The sequence below is a fragment of the Coturnix japonica genome, chromosome 2 (genome assembly GCF_054131305.1).
Source record: "Coturnix japonica strain WE chromosome 2, WE-NBRP24, whole genome shotgun sequence".
NCBI lineage: Eukaryota > Metazoa > Chordata > Aves > Galliformes > Phasianidae > Coturnix > Coturnix japonica.
In genome coordinates, this window is record NC_140664.1 from 122405557 (window position 1) to 122432612 (window position 27056).

At 35.1% G+C, this 27056-nt stretch overlaps 1 protein-coding gene across 2 annotated transcripts in view; it reads left to right on the forward strand.

Moving 5' to 3' along the window:
• Nucleotides 1-22653, forward strand: part of MALRD1 (MAM and LDL receptor class A domain containing 1) — a 196561-nt gene extending 173908 nt beyond the window's left edge. For both annotated transcript variants that reach the window (XM_015853499.3, XM_015853500.3), the window contains exons 36-40: nucleotides 11142-11224; nucleotides 11313-11403; nucleotides 20162-20237; nucleotides 21845-21901; nucleotides 22221-22653. In XM_015853499.3, the coding sequence (XP_015708985.2) occupies nucleotides 11142-11224; nucleotides 11313-11403; nucleotides 20162-20237; nucleotides 21845-21901; nucleotides 22221-22337 (424 nt within the window). In that variant the 3' untranslated portion in view covers nucleotides 22338-22653. The remainder of the gene's footprint in view (nucleotides 1-11141; nucleotides 11225-11312; nucleotides 11404-20161; nucleotides 20238-21844; nucleotides 21902-22220) is intronic.
• Nucleotides 22654-27056: the final 4403 nt, after the last annotated feature.

Genomic DNA, 27056 nt, shown 5'->3' on the forward strand with positions numbered 1-27056 from the left:
GGGAATGACAAAATGATTTATAATCTCTAATATACACTACAATCCACCTGCTAGGAGCAATAGCCTGAGTTGGAAGGCTGGTTAAAACAGACCATTTCAGCTGGTAAAAAAAATACCAATACAGGAAAGATGATAGTGGGGGGAGACAGGAAGGATCAAAAATTATCTTTTTTCTTATTGTTAATTGCACTAAATATGTGGCTTAATAATGACAAAAACATTCATTGCTTACCCTTTTCATGTAAGTATTTGATTTAATGAGGACATTGGAAATTCATGCATATAAAAGCCATGTAAAAGGTAAATATCAGTAAAAAAGAAATGTGAATTGACTTTGTAAAAAATACCTATTATTTCTTCCATAACTTCATGAGCTTCTCCAAAAGTAATACTTCCTATTTTATTACTTTGGCCAACAAAATCAGAGGTGTGAGTTGGTGGTATAGCACTCAGTAGAGGTGGAACCTTTCCACCAAAACCCAATTACCTGTTGTTACCATGTGACAGATGGCAGCAGAGGGGCAGTGTGACAGAATGGAGTCTGACATGGGATTGTGGATGGAGAAAAGATGTGGAATTGAATTCCTTCATGCAGAAAAAAGTTGCATACGTTAACATTAATCAGTGCTTGCAGAACATTTATGGAGACCAAACAGTGGATGTGAGCACAGTGGATGGTGCATTTCAGCAATGGCAACAGTGGATCACTTTTGGCAGAGCAGACTTTTACTGGTGTTACGTGCAGATTCTTATTCATAGCTGGTAAAAATGAACAGCTAGTAGTGGTGCCTGTTGAAAAACAGTGTTTTGTATCTGACAACTTTCTCTGTCCAGAAGTGATATTGCACTCTTTGTATCAGCTGCCATTTCCATGGAAATAAATGGGATGTGTTACTTTCAGAGACCTCTGTGGATACAGCATTGGTAATGGAGTAGTCTCCACTTAGTATAGTTAAAGTTCAATAAAAGTCAATAAGAAGATGCATACAAAAAAAAAAAAATATATATATATAGTAAAAATGAAACAGAAAAAGAAATGTAAGTGAGGAAAAAGCCACCTACTGCAAATATATTCAGATTTTTATTATGTTTTCTTCTGATATGCATCAGTGGAGCTCTAATTTAAGCAAAAAGGTTTTCTCTGTGACACTAACAGGTCTATTTTAAAATTAGTTAAAGCTGTCATACTTTAGTACATTATTTCTTTTACATTTTTTCTGCTTTCAACTGAATATGAAATTGGTGCCATTTCTGAAAGCAAATGAATTTGCTAACTGCCACAAATACAGACAGATCAAGCTTTCTGTTAGGTAATTCCTTAATAATTATTTAATCCTCTAGAAACTGCAAACGTGGTTATATCACATAGAAAAACATGTAAAGAGTGGCAGGTTTCAGTTCTGAGATTTCTGTTTCTTTGTCTCTCTGTTCTTTCCTTATCTCTCTCTTATCCTCTTCCCCTCCTTGGAGAATACTGCAAGAGGAAATCAAACATCCAAGTGTATGTCTCACAAGTAGGAAAAGGGATAAAACAAAAGAATAGAAGAGAAAAACAAAAATACAAGAGGGCCAACAGAGGAAAAGCAGGTAAAATTGGACCCCCCAAACACACCACTAAATAAAACAATAGGGGGGAAGTGGGGAAAGTACTGTGAAGCAAGAATTGAAGACAAGATGGACAACCAGACTGGCATAAAGGACTTTTGGTTTGCTATAAACTGATTTAAGCTAAGGCTATTCATTGAGCTTTTTTACATTGCTGCAGCATTTCAGATACCTCAGTACTGACATAAACTTCTTGAGAAGATTCATTTCATATTGCAAATGGTAAATTTTATTAGCTCAATCTCCTGATTTCAGATTAGAGCAAAAGAAAAATGATCATTCATTCATTTCTACTGGTGAAATGTCTCTGTGGTAGGCATATCATTTGGTGTACCTACACCTAAGTTTCCTTCTTCAGAAAGGTGCCAGCTCTGCATTTCCAGTTTCTTATCTTTCACAAAATGACTGCAATATTTTTTATTATTATTCATCCTGTCTAAAAATGATGTGGTTTTTTTTTTTTATAATTGTTCTTTGTTTTTGCTTTTAATAGGCAAAGATTTAAGATTGAGTCATTATTAGAACTCTGATCTCACATGCTCAGTCTTTAATGTACCTACAGAATTCTCTCAAGACATTTCTTTGTTGTGTCAATATCTCATGTCAGCATTGAAATTCAACAAATTGCTTTCTGATGGTTTGTCCTTAAAGTAGATCTGGCCTGAAATATTGCTCTTGTCCTAGATAAAGTTCAATTGAAAAATCACTTAAAAACAGACATCAATTCTTTGGGGGGCGTTTGTTGTTTTTTTGTTGGTGGTCATTTTTGTGGGTGGTTTTTTTGTTTGTTTGTTTTTTGCTAGTTGGTGTTAATGAGTTTGTTGGTGGTGTATTTGTTTTTGCTTTTCTTGAAGAAATTTGAAGAATTTTGTTTTATTTTTAATGGCTAGCTAAGTGGATAATGATTTCTCACCAAATACTTTCTTCAATACTTTATTTCTTGTCTCACGGGGATTCAATGTTGTTTAGAAAATCTGTAAGCATAAAGCTAGCATCTCGTTAATTTAGAAAAGGTAGCATTAAATGAGTCTAATGGTTTGAAATAGTGAATTTAAGGTCTGGCCATCTGCTGTGAGTACATATTTCTTTGCTGCAGCTGAATGAATCTCTGCCATTAAATAGAGCACGCACCACATACCACCCCTCAATGAATTCTGAGGACTGTTTTATTGAAGAGTAAAGCTACAGAACAAAATGACACAGCAAGCAGTTTGTAGATAGGTCTGTATTTCATTATGATAAGATAAATATACTGAAAAATTGTTTCTTTTACAATTACTCAATCTAATTATTAGTTGAATAATCTCAAAATCTCACCTTGTTCTTAAGTTTTTAGGTAGAAACAAAATACATTAATAAATAAATAAATAAAAAGGAATTTATTTTTTTTTTTTTCATGATGATCACATCCCATAATAAACATCTCCAAATTATTCTAGTAATCTCTATTTAAAATATCTGAAGCTAGAGAAAGGATTTATCCTTCCATCTTTAATAAACAGTTTGCTTGGACCTAACAGGAGGTCATTCACAAGCTGTCAGTGATACAAAGCTCAACCTCATGCTCCTGTTTTACATCAGACCTTGTTTGTTTGTTTTCTTATTTAAGCATTTAATAGAAAGTGTGAATGGCTAGCTATGTAAAAGCCAAATGCACCTATCTAATATCAACTGCCTGTCTTGACACTTTTGTAGCCAAATGACTATAAATCTATCTTATCTAGACTGTCTCTTGATTCCTCCTTTTTCAGGTGATTAATGTTAGAAAAATTAGGTCCTGCTGGAAACCTTTAAAGTTGCTCACAATAGTTTCATTGTGTATCTGTTTAAAAAGTAATTAGATACAGTTGCCAAGTCCTTCCTTCTTACAGGTACCTTTTCTAATTCAACATAGGCTGTAATTAAAACCTCTCATTGTAGCTGCAAGAGCAATGAGCAATTGCAGTGTATCATGCTGCAGACCTGGGAGTAGCTGACAGCACATCTAGGAATGGAAAAGCAAGAAGATACATGTAGAAAATAATGATGCCAGTATAATAATTTCCTTATAAACTACTATCAGTAAGAACTTAAAGATCTGCAATCCCTAAACACTTTCATTCTCTGTTTTAAGGAGCTGTCTCTTATACATATCATTAGGTTCTTGGCTTCTAAGACTTACTGTGACAAGTACTCCCCCAGGTCAGTTAAGCTCTAAGTGGCAAATAGCTTCCTTATTATTACTTTAAGAATTATTTTCTTTCTCTTTGATTGAATGTTCTGAAAGATAGACATCAACATGCAATTTTTCCTCCATCTACCATATATCATCTTATTTACCTTTAGCATATATGCTCCCACTCATCTTCTGTATAAATTAAAATTGATCTTTTCAGTCTCTGTCACATGATTTTAATCACTATAATCTCTAATATCTTCTATCTTACTCTTTATGCAGAGTGCATGGCTTTATACTACAAATTGAACACTTACTTTTATTGAATAACCTAGAGTAATTCCCAGTTTGTTTGTTTGTTTGTTTGTTTGTTTTTGCAGAGGACTTACATTATATTTAAAATCTGTTTATACTTCATATTATTTCTCTCTATGTTAATTCTTCTGTATTCATCAGCTATGAATTTAGCAATGTTCATGATAGAACTACATATATGGGTCCGCAAATCCAGGCCCTTGTGACCACATACAATTACATAATATAATACAGTTAATAAGCTCAATTAGATTCATTTTATGACTAATTATGAGGAATTCTTGGCTTGCATATTCCTCTCTGCCATGCTTGTTACCATGAGTTTCCAGCACCTGATGTTTTCGTAGGTACAGCAGAAATTGGCTTGATGGCTGGCTCTTCTGAGATGGATAAGGGCCTTTCTTCTCTGTTTCAGTGTTTTCTAATAATTTATCCATATTTTTTTCATTGCCAGCTTATAAACATTTGTATGTGTGCCACTATCCTTCAGTAACCTGAACAATCCCTCAATAGCTCTGCTGTTTATTCTCCTAATTGTTTCTAGAGAAAAGCCATGTCTTTTGGCTCTTCTTTCAGTAGACTGAAACCTTTCAGAATCTCCTTGCAAGACTTTCTGGTTTTGTGCTCTGCTTAGTAGTTCTTGGCATTCATCTTTCTGAGGAGGAGTGAGCAGAAGTGCACACAGTATTTCAGAGAATGTCCAGTTCTCTCCCTGCGAGTTAATGTGCGCTTATCTATACACTACAGATTATACTGCTCGGGTCTGTTCCCCAATGTCCTCCACACCCGAAGGTTACATAGTGTTGATGATCATAGTCATCTTGATGTTTACTTCCTCTGCCATCTACACCCAGTTGTTCCATAATTTAGGAAGAAGCAAAGTTTGTACAGAGGTGTATCTTTTCGTTCCTGAATTTATTATTCTTTCGACCCCTTGCTAGCTGCAGTATTTGAATGCTTGATCTGAAAGTCTTGATGTTCAAAGTTACCATCTACTTCAGATGTCTTTTCCAATAGAAATTTCTGCTTTTCCCACACCCCCTGTGAATTTAACCACAGAAGGAACAATGTTTCCTTGTTCCAGCCATAGACAGCAGACAAAAAGTTATATTCATCATATTCATCATAAGTATGATATATTCTGAGGCCATTCACAAAAAATTCAATATTGAAATATTATGTTCAGCATTAAAGACTTACGAGAGAATATGATTATTTTTTATTTCAATTTATTTTGTAATGGAATAAGGAGCTGCTACTTTCATCACACTCATAAACGCCTAGTGAATCTTATATTGCAAAATGTTGACTGGAAAGACAGAGAACAAAAAAGTTCTTTTACACTGATTTAACAGAGGGATGTAAAGTTTATTTTCTGCAAAGAACCAAGTGCTTTTCATTTTATTTTCCTTTATCTTCTGCTCCCTTGCCTGGAGCAGGTTGCACTCCAATAGATGTAGTTTAGCTCCTGAATAATGGCAGCACTTGTATGTGTAATGATACCCATGTACTATGCTATAGAGAGTAACAATGGCAAATCTGGGTTCACACAGAAGACCTGGGATGATGCATTTTGTGATGGATTTGTAAGTAAGCACAATACCTGGATAATACTCCTAAAATAAGGAGTCATGCTACGTATTTTATTGTAGAGAGCAATATGACTGTATTAATCCATATTTTACTGCTTTAATTTACACACTGCTAATACCAGGCCTTAAGTGATTAGATGAGTAGATGTTGATCATTCTGAATTTACTAAACAACCTTAGTAATTATGGAATGTTAGTAATTACTACTGTAGGGGAAAAAAGGCAAACAACAGCAAAAGAAAAACAGTTTTCACTATTTAGTTTTTCATGTGCATCAAAATCTTCTTTGAAAATGCAGCTTTTAGACTCCTCTTTATCCAAGTCAACAAGGAGCTGTGTTCATATTTGCTCTCGGAGATCATGGAATCAATTCCCTATTGCCTACTGTGATGTACCCCTATCCAGGAACCATATGTAATTCTGACAGGCTAAAACGATAGAGCTTTTATCTATCACAGACTAAAGGAAATAATTGCACAAGCAAAACATCAGATAAAAATGAGCAATCAAGTAAACATCTGTATTTATTTGGAAACTCACATATGCTATCATTAATACAGCATAAAGTTTGATTTTCTGAAATGCAGCAGTGTATCAACTGGACATGTTATTGTAAATTAAACCTGCCTTGAATAAACACCAAAAAGAACAAAAAACTTGTTTGTTTTTTATCTGTTGTTTTGAGTGAAATGATCTGTAACCTCAGGCACAGAGCTCAGCAACACAAGCAATGTTCACTCATCTGTATTACCAATATGTGTATTAAGAAATAATGGGTTGGAATTCCTAGAAGAAAATTTGTAAGATTACCATTCTTCCTGCAGGGTGACTTTCCTGTAGGAACTTGCTAATAGCAGAAGACATTTTGTCAGGCAGGATAGATTAGGATGTGCACTGGGATGGAAGGATTCAAGTGCTATTTCATTTGTCTGTCTCTCATGCTTCTGCTGTTTCAACTATGAGGGAACTTCCTGTCTGAAAGGATTGCAATGGCTATCTCAGTGCTTCAGATGAGCTTAAGACTCATGTAAAATGTGCTGCTGCTAATTAGTCAAGACCTAATTAGTCCAGTGAAATTAATTTTACATAAATAATGTGGAATTTAAGGTTCATGGCTTAAGAGATAAATTCAAAGTCTTTTCTAAATTGTCTGTCTTAAAAGTAAAATACCAGAAAAGAATTATTAAGGAACCACTTCAAAACTGGCATTAACATGCTAATGAAGATTTAGCACATTGCCCAGAAGACATGGTTGATCTGTGTTCCATAAGGTCCTTCCACCACTATCAGCACCCATGTAGCCCTAACTGCTCCCATCAGAAAGGAAGCTAATAGTGACTTTGAGGAAGAAACCTATTTGCCTCCTAACTGAATGTAAAGCACTGTAAATACTGTCCGTGCACAGCAGTGGGTAGGTAATTAAGAGTGTTCTCCTTCATTAACTAAACTTCAAGTGAGCCATCTCTTGGATTTGTGCCACAGGCTGCTTTGACCTACCTGGAGCTGTTAGAGTAATTAAAGTTCAATTCAGGATTGCATATGCCAAGGACTAAACAGTAGGAAGTTGAAGTTAGACTTCATTTCACATATATTTCTGTTATTCACTGATACAGTTTTGCAGTACCAGCCAGGGACTGAAATCTGGGTGCTGAGGCTGTAATAATGTGACCTCAAAAGCACAAAAAATAAATAAATAAATAAATAAATGCTCTGTCCTCAGTAAAAACAGCTAAAAGAATTTCTTCCATTCCCTCAAATATACTATGAAGTAATATCATATTTGGTTTGAAATTTACCTTTCTCATCTTTTTTTCATGATGTTTTTATTTTTTCCTTGCTTCTGGGTTTTGTTTTGAGAATGTATAAATTCGTGTCACCCTTGTGGAACTCTGTAAAATGTCAGAGATAATGGGTGTCCCAAAAAGAGGTTCTTCCATCTTCATGTACAACTTTGAGCTTCACCATCACTGAATTTTCATCACTACAATATTATTTTAATTTTAAAAGAAAAAGTATTATTGCTAATATTAGCACTAGTATTATTGTCTGAAATGGCTTTGAGTTCAGCAGCTGTGTGAAATGAAGATTAACATCAGCCCTGCACTGTCTTTTGACAGTCAGAAGCCAACATCGTAGTGAACAAGTTCATCAGATATTTTTTCTCTCTGTTCTCCCTGACTCAGATTCAGCTCAGCCATCAACTGCTATTGTTATCTAACCATCGCATAGCAGAGATGATAGACAAATGATAAAGTGATACATATATTATTTGATGACCTGTAAGATAATCTTCTGGATTTCTTTCCTAAATCTATTATACTGCATGAGGCAACACCTATAATGTTTATTCATTTTGACCCTCTGCAGCAGAATAATTGGATTAATTTATTTAAAAGTATTTATATTTTATTTTAAAAAAAATATGTTTTTTTGTGGGAAATCTTAACCAGCCGATATCTTCACTTTTTAGATTTTTTGTTCTTTAGCATTCCTTTTCTATCCTTGTCTTTGAGGATTAGCTGTGTTGTCATTAATACCATCATCTTTTTCTTTTTTTTCCTAGGCTCCTATCTCCCTCTATAAAAACTTCTCATGCTTCATGTCCTTCAGTAGTTTCCCCACGGTTTGGCTTTGAACTTGTCAAAACAACCAAGTTTTTTGAGATGCTATCTTTCCCTCACATTAATCTATTTTTGTCCCATTTTTGATAAGTAATAAAGGTATTTTTGGGGAACATTTGCAGTAACAACCTGGTATATCATAGTGAAAAACCATTTCAGTGACCAAAATTACCTACTGATATCTGACATCAGTTTCCTAATTAGCATGTCATGAAACATAAGAACATTCAGATAGGATTCAAGGATTTTGGGAATATGTGACTAATCTAAGTTAGTTGGTAGTTGCACGTATAGAAGGATGAATTAATTTCCTAACAGACTAAAAGATACCTAATATTTATCTATAATTCAAATGCAGATAGCATGAATGCATGGAGATATTTCATCATTAAATGTAAACATAACAACACATGAAAGTAGTTATTACTAAATGGTAGGATTTTCCCATTCTCTTATGAGTACACACACCTGCTTTTATAAGAAATAAGTTTCTGCAGTTCTGAGGTGTGCCATGCCCCACTGGTTGTGGAGCAGCAGATGGCACTCCTCTTTACCATGTCTGAGTAGTGCTTATGCACAGCTGCAAATCTGTTTTCTCTTTCTTCTTTTTACAGTCAAGTAAGTTCAGCAGTGACAAGAAAGAGCAATTTGGGTTAAAAGCATATCTAGCTCAACAAAAAATCTGGCAAACGGGGAGAAAAGAAATTATACAATCGAGAGCAATCAGAAAATGATTTTGATGGGTGATTACCATCAGATTGCAATGTTTCTACATGGATCCACAGGGCTTGGTATAAGCCCAAGAGCAATTTCACATTTGTATAAAATCATCAGTCCACGTAAAAGAACAGCTTATGGATTACATGATTTTTGTAATATTCTGGAGAAGAAGGAAGACTAAGGGGACCAGGTATTTTCAGTTACTGAATACAATGGGTCTCCTGCTCATCATGAGCTGTCAGCTGAAATTGTTCCACTTTTTCTTTAAAATGAGCATGTCAGAAGATACTACTCCAGTCTAAAGCTCGATTTCATTAGTGCACCATTTCTTAACCTTGAAAAAAGTAACTCTTTAACCAGAGAAAATTCAAGTCTGTGGCATGAGATGGATTAAATCAATCTCTGCTCACTCTGTCTAAATAGAGCTGGTACTTTCCATATAGCATGTTCTCCACCCACTATTTTTAAGGGCCCCCTGAGTTACAACAAATCCCGCATGTGTCTCTTTTGGTGTTTTGTGAAGTCATCTTCCTCCAGTTGCTCCTGAGATTAGGATACAGATTTGTTTTCTGACATACCCTGATTACTCCAAAATTTTACTGAGGCTGCAAACAGATGTTTACTGCTCCTATCATCCTAATTGGCCTCTCTCTACACTTATCTGAACACATGCAGCAAAATGAAATACTCCCCTCTCTCCAGTGTGCCTCATTTAACTCTGCAGCTGCTGGGATATGACACACAGGCAGCACCTTGTGCTATCCCATTATAAACAGCTTGGTGTTCTCTCTCACATGTGTTCAGATAAAATGACTGTAATGTAAAGATTAAATTCTGTTTGTGTCAGATTTTATATTATACAGGAGAGCAGAAGATAATATAAGCTCACAATTACAAAGTAGAAGTTGCATCACAAAAGTTGATGACTGTGAAAAGAATTGTTGGTATTACAGTAAGAAAGAAGCTCGATGTAAGATTCTCCTGAATTACTTGTTTGTGAATGTGTAAAAATTTATGAGAATTGAAATTAATTTCCTAATTATACCACAATAATAAGACTGGAACTGGATTGCTGCCATCCCTGCCTTCTGATGCTCTCTTAAAAAAAATAATAATAATAATTAAAAAAAAAAAAAATAGCACCAGTTACTCAGATAATTTAGAAGCTGGAAGAAGTCATTCCAGTGAGACACATGCAGTGGGGTTCAGCTTATTAAATGGGAAGCCTTACATTTAGTTGTCGATACACAGCTGTATATCTAGTGTGTGAAATATTTCTACCTTTACAGAGTAAAGTTCCTTTTACGTTAGTCCTGATTTGGGCTCTATAACTGTGGTTGCCTACTGCCACTTGTGACTCCCTGGAGTACCCAGATGGATGATGTGAAGCACTCCAAACAGTCACTAATTTCCTCATAGGCAACCAAGATCTGGACTCCAAGGTCTCTTTACTCTGATAGTAAAGACTGCAACAAAAGCTAGTAGCCAGAAGTTTAAACAAATAAATCAATATATGGTACACTCTTGGGCATGGAGATCAAGTTATTAAGCAATAACTGTAAAGTGTCTATTAGATTATTTGAATTTTGGTTCCTTCAATTCAAGATTGTACTTGGAGTGAACGGCAAATTTAGAATGCAGTACTTTGGTTTTGAAGAGATATTTTTAAGCGGTTTTTGTAAGGAAATTGATAAACAACAAAAAAATAGAGAGAGAGATAAAAATTGATTTCTATATAATTTCTAATTGTGTATCTTTCTCTATACCAGTGTCCCAGATACCCAGCTCAGAAATTTATCTAGAATTCACATGGGGGATAAAGAGATAAAAGGGAAATGAGACACATATCTTTTGCCATGAGGATAACAATACTATGCCAAGGAAGCCAAATCTAATCTTTGAATTTTTATAGGTTTTTGCTGTTGGTTTTATTTTGGTTTTGTTGTTGTTATTTTTTGACGGGGGATTCTTTATTTTATGTATTTCTAACCTAAGTTCCTAGTTGAGCCCCAGTCAGTTGCAGAAATACATGTGTGCTTGCCATAGTTTATGATCCTTGCTTCTCACATTTTCAGATATTTTTTTCTTTCTTTTTTTTTTTTTTTTCCTCTTTTTCTTTTTCTTTCTTCACAGATGTGGAAAAGAATGGAAAGGAAATCGTTGTCACATAAGTGCTAAGCCTCTTCAATCTCCCATTTCAAGTCTCCTTCAAAATGGTGGGTCTGGAAAAAAAGAAATATCTTTCTATTCATCCTTTCAGTATTTTCTTTTTTTTGTAACAGTCTGATTGCTCTGATTTTGCAGATATTTGGATTGGGTTGGGGATCAGTTTCTTGCTGATTAAAATTGCTGTTGCTGCCTTATGTTTCCTGTCCAAGAAGAAAGAGCACAAAATGTAAGTGAAACTTTTATTTTGTATAAGGCAGGCACAAGCGTGGCACAGACCAATGACTAACTGCCCAGGCTCCTTAGTTTCAACATTTAAATCCCCCTACAGTCTTTGCCTTCACATGCAACACTAAACACAAAACTTAGTTTTGCAGCATTTTAGTTGTGATCTTAGGGGACCCCAGTCCAGTAAAAATGAGTTATGGTGTGACTTTTATAATATTTTGATTCAACTTCATGTGATTAAATTGTAAAGTTATCCCAGCTTAATAGCAGTAACTCTGCCTTTGTACAGGATGGTTAAATGTAAAAAATATGATGTATTGGTGGTTTCTTGAAATCTCTGAGACCAAATTAGTTTATTAAAGTCAGGTTGACAGTTTTTTCTGAAGGAACTGAGGACACATTTCCCTTGAGAACATTTTTGCCCTAAATTTTGCCAATGTTGTGATACCTGGATGGTGTAAGAGCTGGGCTTTTTTTCCCACTTTATAAGATTAGTGTTTTTCATTAAAAAATTTTTAATAAATTGGGGGAAAAATGCAAGCTGTAAAACTGCAGAATCACATGAAGATTTCCACAAATCATAGTGTTTGTCTCCTCTTCTTTGGAACCTGGACACACTGATAATCTGGCTTCTTGTTTGATTTTGTGTTACTCCTCTTAATTGTGTTTATTTTGACACCGTGTCTATTCCTTCCACCTCTTCACTCTGCCTCTTCATCTCACACCCGCTATCCGATACTGCTGTCTTCCAATAGAATCACTCCAGTACAGACTCTTGGCTTGTGGTCTAAATACTGGTCTTGCTTGTGGCGAATGAATGCTCTGGATGGTGGCTTCTTTTCCCCAAATGCATGTTTCTTCCATCCCATTCTTAGCTTGCTATCAGTACTGTGCAAACAGAAAGGAAATTGTCTTCTGACACCCTCCTACATAAAGATAATCTTCACTGAATGAAAGAAATCAGCAAAATTGGTGTTGTTTTATTTCAAAATATATTTCAAGTGCTTTTGACAACATTGCTAAAAAGGTCTTTCTTTATCCAATTATTTGATTTCATTTTTATAGGACCTACCCCAGGTTGATAGTGCATTATTTCACAGATCTCTCATACTTTCACCCTTTGTGTCATTGCTCTGATAACTTCTACTTGTTCTCTACTCCCTAAGATTTTTTTTTGCTGCTTTTTATTTTCTTATTGCACCTATATTTTCTTCTCTGCCTATCTCTTTACTTGCTCTGTTCAATCCTTCTCCACCAGCAGCAAGTGTCACTTCCTCCCTTTCAGGAGTCCCTATAGTGAATTGCATTGTCCACTCTCAGGTTAGATTTCCCTCACTCTTCATTTTCTTCTCTAACACTCATATTCAGAGATGTCTCTTTTCCTTTAAACCTCTGTTTAGCTATAGATCTTTCTTACTTTGGGGGTGTTGCTATCTCCAAAACTATCTACTAAACTGTGCAATCTGCCCTGATGTTATTGATGCTGACACCTTTCCTAACACTGCATACTTCCCCTGGCAGATAGAGTTGTCTATGGACACAGAAGCAAAACATTGAAGCAAAAACATTTATTGGCTGTGCTCATGTTAATTGAGTGCATAGCATCACCCGCTTTATGTCTGCTTCACCTTCCGTTAAGTGGGAATAATAGCATTGCTTTATCTTACTTCACAGAGGCTTTAAACTTAATTCATTTCCGTTTATGCAACCTCTAAAGTACATATATAGAAAGGCACCTCAGAAGTGCAAGATGAGTTGTTTCACAAGAGCTGTTAAAATCTGTTCGTAATTTCAATTAATAATTTTTCAAATAAAATATGTTTGATGGTGTTTAAATGAAATAAGTTTTCTTAAGCTACTTTATCTTGTGTTCTAAATACTTCCTTTTTTATTTCATGAATATTTGCTTATAGGCTAATGCACTGCCTTCCACTTCTCTTCCCCTGTCATATCTGTATTCGAGGAATATTTTTTCCTTCCTTGGTGTATACGCTAAAGTAAATTAGAGATATTTTTTATATGGATCCGTGAAAAGTTATCATGTTGCAATATGCCAAACACTTAAGTATACTGTTAGGTATGAAAAAAAAAACACAAAAAAACAACCAAGCTGAATAGGTCTTCTTACTATGACCCTTCTGAAGAGAGTAAGAGCTGTGGGAAAAGAAACCACAGGATTATAATCATAGAATCACAAGGTTGGAAAGGACCTTCAAGATCATCTAGTTGATCATCCTCCTGTTACCATTACTACCCACTAAGCTACTAAATCATAGCAGATTGCATAGTTACATTAGATAGTTTACTCTAACTTGATCTGCTTTCACTGGAGCTGGCAGAAGCATGAGTTATATTGCTGCAGATTTTTGTGGCTCTGAGTTTTTCTATTAGGAACTCACTAATACTATCAAATTTCTCAACCCACGACACAGAATATACATTTGTATTTTCATTTTTTTTAACCATAGTTGACTTAACATGGTAGTTTGAATGCATTTTGTAGGCATCATCAAGAAATAACCTAACTATGAGTGTCAATTTCATTGAAATTTTGAACTTGTGAAAACATTGAAATCTAAAACTTTTGAGTTTTTGTCTTTACATACCTGGTAACCAGAACAGTTTGGTATGTTAAAATCTTGGCTGGAAGCATAGCAGTAAATCAATGCAATTTACTCCTTAACTACTTAATGAGTAATCATCAGTGACTAGCCCAGAGTTAACCAATGGTATAATACTGTTGTTTTGACATTGAGATAAAGCTTGAGAGTAAGAAGTGACTTGTGTTTGCATAAGTCTGTAAAGTGTACAATGTGACAGCACCACATAGAAGTATGAGATTTTACTCCTGATTTTTTATTTTTATTTTTTTATTTTTTTTTTCTTTTTGATTTAAGGGAATTGGATGAACTAAAAGCTTTGATTGTGCACATGATACTTTCCTATAGATCATTTTCATTTCAGAAGCTTGTGTTTTCTTTTAGAATTCTAGGGTTGTATTGTTTTCTCAAAGACATTAGAGAAACTCTATACTCTAAATTGTCTGCTCTCTCTTTCACAAGGAAGCTTTTGCACACTTAATCCCATATTTTCTGCCTTCTGAAAAAAAAAATGTTTTGCTATTTAGCTATTTTTTAATAATTTCTCTAAGGGTCTCCTTTTTTTTCCTGTCGTCCTGTTATAGAACAACAAATGCATGCATTTGTAGCTGCTCCTCAAATAAGCACACTAACAGCTTATGTTAGCTCAGTGCATTTTTAAATTTAAAGCAGATCCATCTATGCCTCAAATGAAATAGCACAAGAATGTGCACAAAAGCTAAAGGAAAAGTTTCAGAGTCCACAGAATCTTTAATCTTTTCACTAGCAAACCAGCCAGGAGGCAATAGGGGTACCCTGATGAGCCCTTAAACACATGCTGCTTTTGGAAGTTGTTTCTACTAAGCAGTGAGCACCTGAGTTTCATTTCATCCTTCTTTTTCTTCACAGGAAAGACTGATAGTGATGTTAGCTCTCCCTCCAACCCAGACAGCATGCTCTTCTTTCACTTTGTTCTCTCCTCCTTTCTTAGCAATAATTTCATCTCTGATCTTCAAGCCTGAAACTCATCAGTGTCTAAGTGGGAGTTACTGGAAGTCATTTTATTTATTTATTAATGGACAAAAGCAGCCTGCCACAAAGCTTGACAGCAGTCTACTTTATTAGTAGAATGAAGTAAAATCTACTGCAATGGCATTCAGATTTGCATGCAACTTCCCAGCTCCCATCTGGAGATATGTGAAATTTTTGTGCCGAATTCTCAAATTGGAGGAAGCATGTATGTTTCTCACATTCCTGTTCATGGTCTATAGATGACGTTTTCTGGTTCAGAAGGGAAGGCTGCAAACTGCTTCACTTCTTCAGTGGCATCTGTCCCTACTGACTGAATAGAAGCAAAACTGCATTTTGACTTCCATTGTATTACATCTGCCCTCTCATGCTTCATTTTACTTTCAAGAAGAAAACACAATAAGTGAAAATCAAATACTTTCCATCTAGTTAAGCTACGTAGAAACATCTGTCTTCCCTCCAATGCAGTCAGTGTCTCTGGATCCTTTCAACTCATTTCTTTCCCAGTCTTGATCTATGCCATCAGTTGTGATGCTAATGCACCAAAGTGGTTATCAATCCCATCAGTTAATACGAGCACAAAACTCAAAATTTTCCCAACCATATAAATAATATATCTTACAGTATAGACAAGAGACTGAAAAACTGAGGAGCTCAGAGAAAATATTTTAAAATGATAGAAAATCATGGGAATTCGGGGCCAATAAATGTAATCCTTCACCCTGCCATGGGGAAGACTCAAATATGACATTTGCACTTAAGGACCTCAGATAATATAGATTTGATGGCCTCTTAGCTAAGACAATCTTGGTACTGCAAGTAGAAAGAGAGGTCTTTTCCTAACTGCCAAGGTGTCTTTCTACAGTTTAAGATCATTTGTTCTTATTCTATTCATTGTGGAAATATATAGATGCACATTCCCCTCCTCCTTGCAAAAAGCTTGCTATATACACTTGAACATTTTTGTATCTCCCTGTATTCTGCTTTCTGTAAGATAAACAAGCTCAGTGTTTTCAGCCTATCTTTACTTACAGAAATGATCATTCCTAGCTGCTGTCCACAAGACCCTCTCCAATTAGACCACATCTTTCTGAAAGTCTGGTGTGGAGAAATGAATAGTATATTCCAGAAGAGGTTCTAAAAGTATATTTGAAGAACTGCCAGAGGTGGTTGTGCTTCTGTTCCTATATCCCAAAGTGATTAACAAAATGACAAGATAATTACATTTTTTCAGCTCTTTTCAGCTTGTGAACTAGAGGGTAAAAATATACTCTTCTTGTAGAATGAGAGAAAATTATACAGTTTTGGAGAAAAAGAAAGAAAACTGTGAAGCAGCAACCATATCTGTTATTTGGGAGCTGTTTTATTAGTCTAGTGTTGCTATCCTAATCCATTCCTTCTTCTGTAGAATATTTTTTCTGAAGAATTAAAATTATTGCTATAATAATAAGTACTCAGCTATTTCTACTATTACTAAGAGTTTTTCTGCTATGCATATCTCACAGCTAGCACACCTAGAAAAGCAAGCTAAGAAACTGGAAGTGACATGCTGAAAGAACAGAGGAAATCTCTTGTTCTGGAGGCTTCAGTGTCAAGATACAAAAAACTGACCACATATAAATGTATATATATAGTTTCCTAAATGATTCAAAATATATAAATTGTAGACATAGAAAGCCCAGAAAGCATATTCGTAAACTAACCAAGCAACTAATCAACTTTTTAAGTGATTCTAAATCAATCTTTTAGAATGCCTGCCTTCCTTGCATCCTGTCCTCCATTTCTTCTTTGGGATACACAAAATATGTTGTACTTTTGCAAGCATAAGTTTAGTTTTAAAAGTTTCATAAATTGTTTGGAAATTGAGATCATGAGTTACAGTTACTATTTAGAGCAGAAGCTTTGAAACCTCTGTAAAGAATTATTTTAAGGGGTTATTTTAATGATCATCTTAATTTTAACTGACTCCGGTCCATTGGGAAATTATTGTTATAAACCTGAGAATAAACATTCTTCTTGTAGTGTATTTCCTACAAAGTTGCACATTGACAAACAGAAATACTTGATTTTTAATTGAGAAGTATATTGAAAAGTGGAGAATTCTCAGTTTTATGTCCAAACCAATGAAATCCAGATTAGATAATTTTCCATTAGAAAACATGATGTTACTGAGGAGTCCCTTTCTACACAGACAGGCATTTTGTGGAGTAGATAGCTTTCTCCCTTATGGCTGAAGTTATATGGAAAAACCTAAGAGAAGGCAGCAGTTTTTTACTAGGGGATGCAGATGGGTTTAGCAAAGCCATTACCCTAGGGGGGTTGGACTCGATGATCTCTAGAGGTCCCTTCCAACCCCTACAATTCTGTGATTCTGTGATTCTGTGACCTGGTCTACATCCCACGATGATTATTTCTTTCCTATTGTGGTATGTATGGTCATGTTAGAAAACACAGTTCTCTCTGAACTGCTTTGCCCATGTTTGAATCATTTTTGTTGTTTCAGTTCTCCTTTTCTAAAACATCAAATGCTTGGCTTTTTTAACCCTAATTATTCCCTGCTTGGTAAATTCTCTTGGACTTGGCATTTATGGTTTTCTACTTTTTCTACACATCAAATTTATTAGTTATTCTGAACCATAATTTCTGTGAGCAATGGGTAGCCCTTACCCTTCTCGTACAGTGGTAACACATGTGACTTATGTTGTGCAAGTTAATATGAAATCCAAGGCACTATGGCATAAAGTTTCTTGAAAGCAGGAAATCAGTTTGTAAAGTCTGTTCTCTTCATATAAATCCGAGTTGCCTAAAAACAACCAGTGCCCTTTTTATGCCATTAAATTACAATTAGGTGCTCAACTGTATAATTTGTGATTCATGTCTAAAGTGTAGAGGCATCTGAAATATGCTGAATAACCTGAGGAAGTCTGAATTACTGTGCTTAAGAAAACTCACACATATTAGCCGGACCAATTTCAGAACAAAATACAGAGAGATGTTGAAGAGCACAGCCAACACATTTTTGTGCCCTCAGTTTTGCATGGCAGCTTGCTGGTTAATGGACTTGCAGAGGAAGCTGGAGATCTGTGTTCTGTCTCCTTTCTGCCCTCAGAACGCAGCTAGGAACTTGGAATGCGCTTACTCAAATATGTAAAAATTTCTTAAGTTCTTTGGGGAATAAAAACAAATCAGAGCCATCCCTATCCTTATCATCTCCTGTTGGCATATTAGCGATTCTCTCTGTAAACTGTGTGACTTACCCTTTGGAAGATTCTTCACTTACTCAAGCAGAACCTTATTTCCTTATCATGATCTTAGCCCTTACGTATGGTTTGTGATGTCTGAACGAGATACCAAGACAAAGGCATGCAAATCTGGCCCTTCAGGCACAAGCTGACAAGCACAGCCAAGTTTCTTGAAAAATTCTTATTTGAGTTTTCTTCTAGCCTCAGGTTTTTTGAACTATAGGGTAATTTTAGAGTAAAAAAAAAAAAAAATCAATTCTCTGTAAGTTTTATGGATTTTTTTGGGAGACTTAGTATGCAAATATGCACTTGAACGCATATAAATAACCTAATATATTACAGCTTCACTAAACTAACAGCATCAAAATATCATGAATAATTAACAGTATGATTAAGGCCACGTGAATAAATTAACAGGTTCAAATATTCAGCTCTTCACATTGCCATGACAGGTAATCAAAATGAATTATGAGGTCGTCATTAGAAAGAATTGCTTTCTGACAGTCTTGTTGTGAAAGATTTTAAGGATACATATCTGTTTTAGTTTACAACCTTTCTTGCGCAGATTTGACTCATAAGGGGATATATTTCTGTAAACTACTTCTACAAAACTACCTCCTGAGCATTTATTCTGTTTCAGTACTTTGCTAAAGAAATCATACAGCGTGTCTTGCCCCTGGCTCTCACTGAGAATTGGTAGCTTCCCATCCTAACCACTCTATCATCTGTGTCTTCATGGTTGCTCCATGGTGGTTTATCTTGTTCCTTCAGTACTGTAGCATGGAGGTTGTCTAGAAGTTAATAAGGACAGAGCACTTAAAGAACCTGTAGGAGCAGCTTTGGAATAGCAATTCTCTCTCAATAGAACACAATCCACCTGAACCACTAACGACTGAAATTGAATATTAGTTTTAGAGGACTTTTAATTTTAAGATATTGTACAAACACTGTTTTTTGTATGCATGAAGATGTATATGTAATGTATATCCTTTGCATAAACTGCCAAATTTCAATGGGGGAAATATTTTTACTCCTAAAAGCACCAGTTGGGAAAAAAATAAAAGCTAAATGCATCTTTTCAGAAGTCATCTCTATGGTGGTGGAGTCACCAACCATGGGAGTGTTCAAGAAACGTTTGGATGTTGTGCTGAGGGATATGATTTAGCTGGGAAGTATTGGTCATGGTTGGACTGGATGATCTTCTAGGTCTTTTCCAACCTTGATAATTCTGTGATTCTGTGAAAAAAAAACTTCAAATATAGGTAGAAAATGCCATCTCCAAATAGCTTTTGCTTTTGAAGAATTAATGGGCACAAGTTCCTATGTGCTTCCAAAGCATATGTTTAACCTTCTAGCTGAGGTAATGAACAAAATACCCACAATTTTTCCTATTTGTCTGTTTTAAATTGCTTAAGGCATTACATCCATACATGAAGCTTTTGCAGTCCGGTATCTTTCGGGGATTCTTAAAATATTCTTGATTTTCCAGCAAAAAGTATGAATACTTACAATAGTAGAGCTATTTCTGATTATATAAATTGCCTAAAATGTTTTCCCTAAATTAATTTTAGAAGTCCATGCACATTATAGCAGTGCAACTTTTTAGCTAATAGCTTGTTTATTCTAATGTATAGCACAATGCCTGCATTTTATGAATACTTAATAGCTCTACACATATCCAAGCACATATATTTTTAACAGAAACAAAAGAAAAATAATTATTTTAATATATCACTCATGGAAGAAAGATTTGTTTTCATTCATTTTAGTAGAGCTGAATTGAGAATATATTTAGACATGTAGATTTTTTTTTTTTTCAGAAAGTCTTTTTTCAACCTGAAATTATCTGATTCTTTGAGATCCTGTGTGGTTATGGAGGGTTTTATTGTTGTTTGTTTGACTTTTCAAGGAAAGCAGAGGAAAACATAAATACTTCATTTGCCAATCCACTGTATGAAGACCTTAGTTCATCTGGAAAAGCAAAGGTAAGCACCAACAGCTGGTTCTACATACTCAGAAAACTGTGAGTTTGTAGCCCTTGAATAGGTTTCCCATTAAAACAAATAGTGTAATCCACCTGTGAATGTTATTTAATAAAATACAAGATTTAAAAAACTGCTGCATCAGATCAGTTCCTGTGCATTTTCCATGCACAGCAGATTTGAAATCAACCCAATTCTGAGAACATCTTGATGTCTATAACTAATGCAGTCTATGGGCTGCTGAATCTGAGGAAGAAAGGGAAAAAAAAAAAAAAAAAAAAAATTTATATTAAGTACTTTGCCAGGAATATCAAAGAAAATCATTATTGGGATTTGTCTCCTTTTACTTCAGTAAAAATAAAAAAAATAATTAAAAAACAATAGCAACAAGGCATCACAGCACATAAAAGGTTCTCAGTTTGTCTTTGTGCATTCATTTAGCTTTAATAAAATGTGAATTACTATTTTCATTACTAATCGAATATGTCTGTACAGTGTCTGCACCTTGGTCATGTTTTTCCCTAATGCTACTTGTTGACCATAATTGAGGTAAAGAAGTTTGTGAATAAAGTGTGTGTTTTACTGTGAAGATAGTGTAGTAAAAGAATTCAAGACAAGATTTAGCTATCACATCAGACTGGTAGCTATAATTTATGTTTTAAATTTAACAAGAGAAATGTACTTGATTTAAAATGCAGCTTTCCGTGTTATTTATCATTGAAAATAATAAATTTGAATCACCTTGGATTTACAGGAAGCCAAATCAAATTTAAAACATCCTTTCTGCCCTCATTTTGATATTACCCTTATCAGAACTGAAAGAATTAAGATAGGATAGAAATTGAAAGATAGAATTTCCTTGTTGCTTCCACAGTCAGTAATATAATATCTCACCACAGTTTTAAACAAGATTGTGATATGTCATGCACAATCTCTTAGAGGTTCCTTGCAGGGGATTTTACAGACATTAGACCAAATAATTCACTTTTAGGTTTGGGTTTATGAGAGCTTCAAGTAGGAAACATTCCCATCACAATAACATACAATTTATCAGGACATTTGTATTGCATTTAAAATACACTCCTGACAGTCTTCGTTTAATAGCAAGTTAGAAAACAGTAGCACAGTACCAGGGGAGAGATTTTCAGAGAAGGCAGCTACAGGCACTGTGATTGAAGCACAGTGTTGTACCAGGTTTTCCTCTCTTTTCTTTAAGATTGTGAAGATATGTGTTTTTACTAATACTCTCTCAAAGATGAAAAACAAGAGTTATGAGTTTTGTTTGTGTCTGATGAACCTTAAATCTGAACGATATATCACAAATCAAAAGATACTATGAAAACTTAACAGCATCTCTTTTCTCCAGCTGAATACCCATAAGGGATGCAGTTGCAGGCATCTAAGTTACAAAAAGAAAGAACAGATCCCTCTGAATGTTTCAGAACACTGAAACTATGCAAACCTAGCATTGTCTTACACTTGTCTATACCATTGTTTCACACTTTGGCATTCATAGAGCATGTTAGTCTAACAGCCACATGGAAGGATATTTTCTGAATATCATTTGTAGTTCAAAAAAATTAAACTGAAGCTGTTGTGTCTCTTTACAGTCTCCTGGGTACACCACTTCACCTGTTGTTCAAATCAGTGTTTCTCCATGGCATGAGGTATGTAATAATAAATTTATCTTCTAAAGTAGAGTGTGTGTTGGCCTTTTAAATAAAATGCTGTAGCAGAGGAAAGAGAAAGAAGTCACTTAAAATGCTATTAAAAAATACTAGCAGATCTGGAAGGTAGTAGTATCTTAGGAAGATAATAAAGCTAGATTGGCTGCCAAGGTCCTCATAATAGTAATTCCATTAATGCTATTTACTGTAACTATTTGTTATATCATGCAGTAATACAACAATTTCCAGTAAGACAGACACATTCTAACTAATTAATTGAATGATTTGTTTTCTAAATGTTGTTATTTTTTATTTTTAGTATCCTTTTAATGAAGGTGAGAATGATACCTCTTTTCCAAATCCTCTCTACGGCGAGACATCGGGAGACATGGAGAAACTATGCAGTTCCTTGAAAATAGACAGAAAATGGGATTAATATTGCATATGACTCCTTGCCTGAAGATTTGTTATAAAATCTGAAAGTCTGTTATGATCCTGCAGCATTTGCAATATGAATAACTTTCCACAGTATAAATCTTTTATTGCAATAATTATGTTCAGAAAGTAATATTATATTAAAAATTGAATCAGTAAGTATATATGTATAAATATAGAAAGCCAAATTTATGTATATCTACTCTTTCATATTTCTGTTGGTGCAGAAATTGATTGGTAATTATAACTATGTATTCATTTTACATTTGGACAGTTCAAATGCCACTATGTTAATAAAATGTTTAATCAAATCCAGATTCCTGAGGTCTGATAATCATAATTTCATATCTATTATTTGGGAAATGATTATTTAAATATTTCTGCACTTTTACATTAGAAATGGGTTTTAAATGGCTGTTTTAGTGTTCCAAGGGTCAGAAGCAAAAGAAAAATCTATGTGTAATTAGAAACACATCAAGATAAATCAAAATGGACATGAATCATGAATTTGAATATCTGCTCAGTATGTGGTTCAGCAATGTGATACAATAGTATGTACCCTCGGCTTTAAAAAGTAGGTTTATTATTAACCTTGAAAGCCACATCTGACCACACTCCCTTCTGGTCAGACCTACAGTAACTACCACAGTGATACTGTGTATGCAGCTTAGTGGTTGACAGAAGATATCAACTAGCATGTTCAGGTAACATTTCTGCCAAGTAAGCTGACCTCCTACACTGCTGCAACTTAAATCTACTGCTAAGTTTAAAGATATAAAACAACTTCAGATTTCATAAATAAGCTTTTGGATGCAGACATTATCTCTGTTAGTTCAGGTAATCTTGAAATGCTTGGCATTCATTAGACTTCCCTGTCTCCCCACAGGAGAGCACACTGAAGCCTGGCTTCATTCCATCATGCATGGAACTGCTTGGTTTTGGGTGTGTTGTCGTTGTAGTCTTGCTCATCTTTCACTTTTTCTTAATAATGCAGTGGAATCTCAGAGCTCTGTACCTGGGACCACAGAGATATTTTTCAATTTTTGTTTTCTTGCGTAACTGATATGATGTTTCTTGGGTAGCAGAAGTAACAAAGCATGATTCCTTTTGATATTTCTCCACCATCCTCTCCACACCTTTCTGACAATATGCTTAGAATCATAGAATATACCAAGTTTGAAGAGACTCACAAGGGTCATCGAGCTCAGCCTCCACAAAGGACAACGCAAAATTCAGACACTATCTCTGAGAGCATTATTCAAATGCTTCTTGAACACCAAAAGCTTTGTATTATGTCCTTGGGAGCCTGTTCCAAGGCCAAATCCACCTGCTGGTGAAGAACCTTTTCCTAACACACAACCTGACCCTCCTCTAACATAGGCCCATGTGATTTCCTCAGGTCCTGTTGTTGGTAAGTGATGACTCTGCTGCATTGTAAAACCAGATTTCACTTTCGTCTCTCATCTGTAAACCCCTTTACTATCTTCACTTCTTCCCCAAACTCTATAACCTACTTTCAAATTGTCTCTTGACCTTGTTCCCCTGAAGTGTCCTAACTACAACCAAAAAACCATAAGCATTAGCCACTATGCCTGGCTCAGAGCAGCAAAAGGGCTCATCGGCTGCTGCACATATGCTGGTTGGTCAGTTGACGGTACTCTGCTACTTCTCTCACTCTGTACCCTGAAACTGAACTGCTATTTCCTGCTCCACTGCTGATTTTAATGAAGACAGACAGAGCATCACTCCTTCAAGACACACACCTGCCTTAATACCGAATTTAGCTGGAAGTAACCAAAAGGTATTCATGGAGGTTTTTAATAAGGAACTACAGTAAGATGATCACACATGCTGTTTTCCTTCTGAACCATGATTAATAAGACAGAAATATGAAACTTGCTCACAATACTTGTTAAGTTGCTCGACAGAGAAAAGATATAATATAGTAAAGTGCCAGGAGCCTCCAGATCCTGAACTCTCTGGAATTTTCGATTAAATTTGTGTGAAATAGTTATTTTCAGCATCATAAACAGGCACTGAACATTCCTACAAGATCAAGCCCATGCAGTCAAATGTTCATTTATTTTGCAATAGGCAGACACTGCTAAACACTGAAAAGCTGGTTATGCCATGGTCCTTAAATCTCCAAGCATTGTGTCCTCATATGCCTTTCTGTAAAATCAATAATTTAAAATAAAATAAATTACGTTAATAACAAGGAAAGAATCAGTACTGCCAGAATTTATCATGTTATCCTTTAGGAAACAAAAGATATTTATTGCTAATTGTGCTCAGAATTTCATGTTGTAGGTTGAAGCATGCTATAAAGAACTTAAGAAATAATTTGAAGAATATTGTTTCTTATCAATAGCTGTTTCCTAAGTGATTGTCACTATGCTCTATTTTTTTCTGAAGCAAAAGACCAAATTATTTTTCGCTTATCCCTATGTAGATTTTTAAAGAAATTTTTAACATTGAGAGTTTTCATCTTCCTGAGCTTCAATAATGTTTCATGATTCTTATTTCAGCAAAAACAAGAGTCACTCATACCAGCTGAACAGTAAAAGTCTCGCATCTACCAGCTGAATAACAGCCTGAAATGAAATGATTGCCTACAGATAAAAATTAGAGTTTTTATTTCAGTTTTGGAAACACGGCCATACTTTGAACCAAAGCAGAATTCAAATTTTCGTTCACCCATGCTACAATTTCACTTCTTAACATCTAAAGAGAATGTCAAGGAAAAATAATTTCTTTAATATTTATACATCAGTTTCTTAATTCTCCTAGTTAATAATAGTCCTTGACAAAATAGCCTCTGTACACTCATGCTGCTAATGTCATAAATTCCATGTAGTAAAAGTGAATTGCTTCCAACAGAGGCTTGTTTTCCTGGAGTAATTTGAAGATGGTTATTCTAGCCAGATGATGAATGGTGTATTTATTCTAGTTCAAACTTGTTTGTACACTAATGATCCAAGGTAAGAGGAGAAATAAATTGCAAGACAAAACTTTTAACAAAACCTAACACCTCCTGCAATGTGGTCGGTATGTGGTGTTTAGAGTTGTTTTAGCTCCCTGAAACTCGGAGTACTAGAGAATATAGTCCCTTGATTTTGACAAATTTGTTTATCAAAACAAACTGTAGTTATGATACATTTCAACAAACATGTTTTGTACACAACCAAATCCTAATCTTGATATTCTAATAATTCATGATGGCCCAGTAACTTTTTTCAAACACAAATAATGCTTCTGGCTTAGCTGTTCCATACTGCAGGGAGCCAGGAAGTCTGCTCAGAAGGGATTATCATCTTTGCAACCTGTTCCAGTGCTTGCTTTACCATTTGTCATTGGCCACTGCTCTGCAATTTTGAAAACCGTGGGGAAGGGGAGAAAGATCTTAACTCCTCATTAAGAAATTTTAAGTGCAAACTGGTGGTTGTGTACTCCCCTCCTTGCCAGTAAAGAAGGACTCAAAGCTTGTTCAGAGCTTCCCATTGGGCTCATTGCTTGAGTTGTTTTAGACACATCAGTGCTTTGTACTGCTATCCTATTTCATATTCCTGCATGCACTGGCCACTACAGTTATAACTGAAGCTCTCACCGATGTATTCTGTGTATTTGCTAAATCTGCCCTTCTTGGGTACCCTTCTTGGGTTGTTGGTTTGTCTCCTTATCTTTTTACTTCTAAAAAGAAATACAAATTAGAAGAGGAGATCCTAGAAGGTATCCAAGAGCATAACACTTCAACTGAGCATTCAAGAGGTCAGAATGAGATGCAGCAGATTAACTAAAGTAGCTCATGTTATGATGCTGGATTTCTTGCTGTCCTCTGGCCTTCTATGGATCACAGGCCAAAATAAATTTGTCTCCCAACACATATTACTGTAACCACTAGAGAAAAATCCATTTTATTTCAAACGTATATCTCTCCTTTTTGACGTTTTTCATAAAAACAGTTCATTTGTCCTTTTGTTTTTGAGCAAGGTCGATAGGATATGCTTTGGGGAAGAGCCGGTCAAGTTCAGAGAAATGTTTAAGCAATAGCATGAGATGAAAATCATTAACAGCTACAGGGGAGGGTGGGTATTCTACTTTTCAAATGAAAATATAAGTCTGAGACAAGTCAGCAGGCATGCTCGACTGGGTTAAATGGGTATAACAGAGAGAAATGAGCACAAATTATTCATGGGAATTCTTTAATCTTCTGTTTAATTATGTGATCATTCCTAGAACAAAGACTTTGATTGATCATAATGGCAAGAAAATGTCAATTTGCACTCAGCACAGTGATTAGCATACAGCTACAGAGAACAAAAAAAAAAAAAAAAAAAAAAAAAAAAGTGAGAATATAATGTTTTAATATTTTTTGCATGTTTTAGAAGTTTGGGATGCTAACTCTAAATAATTTAAAGGTCGTTATAAGTATTCTCCTCCAAAGAAAGCTGTTTTCATTTTATTCTTCATTTCAGTCTTTGAGTCCTACTTTTTCAAGTCACTCATTTTTCTTTTTTCAATCATTTTATACTGTTCATAAAGCAGTATAATTCTAAGCAAGCATTTTATTTTATATATGGCACATGAATTTGTAAAGCTTTAGTCAACATCGTTAGAGTTTTGATAGCTAAGACTGAATACATTTAAATGAACGGTAAGGTATGGTTACTTTAGAAACATGGTGTATTGAGAGCATTAATATTAGTAATCTATTTGGTAT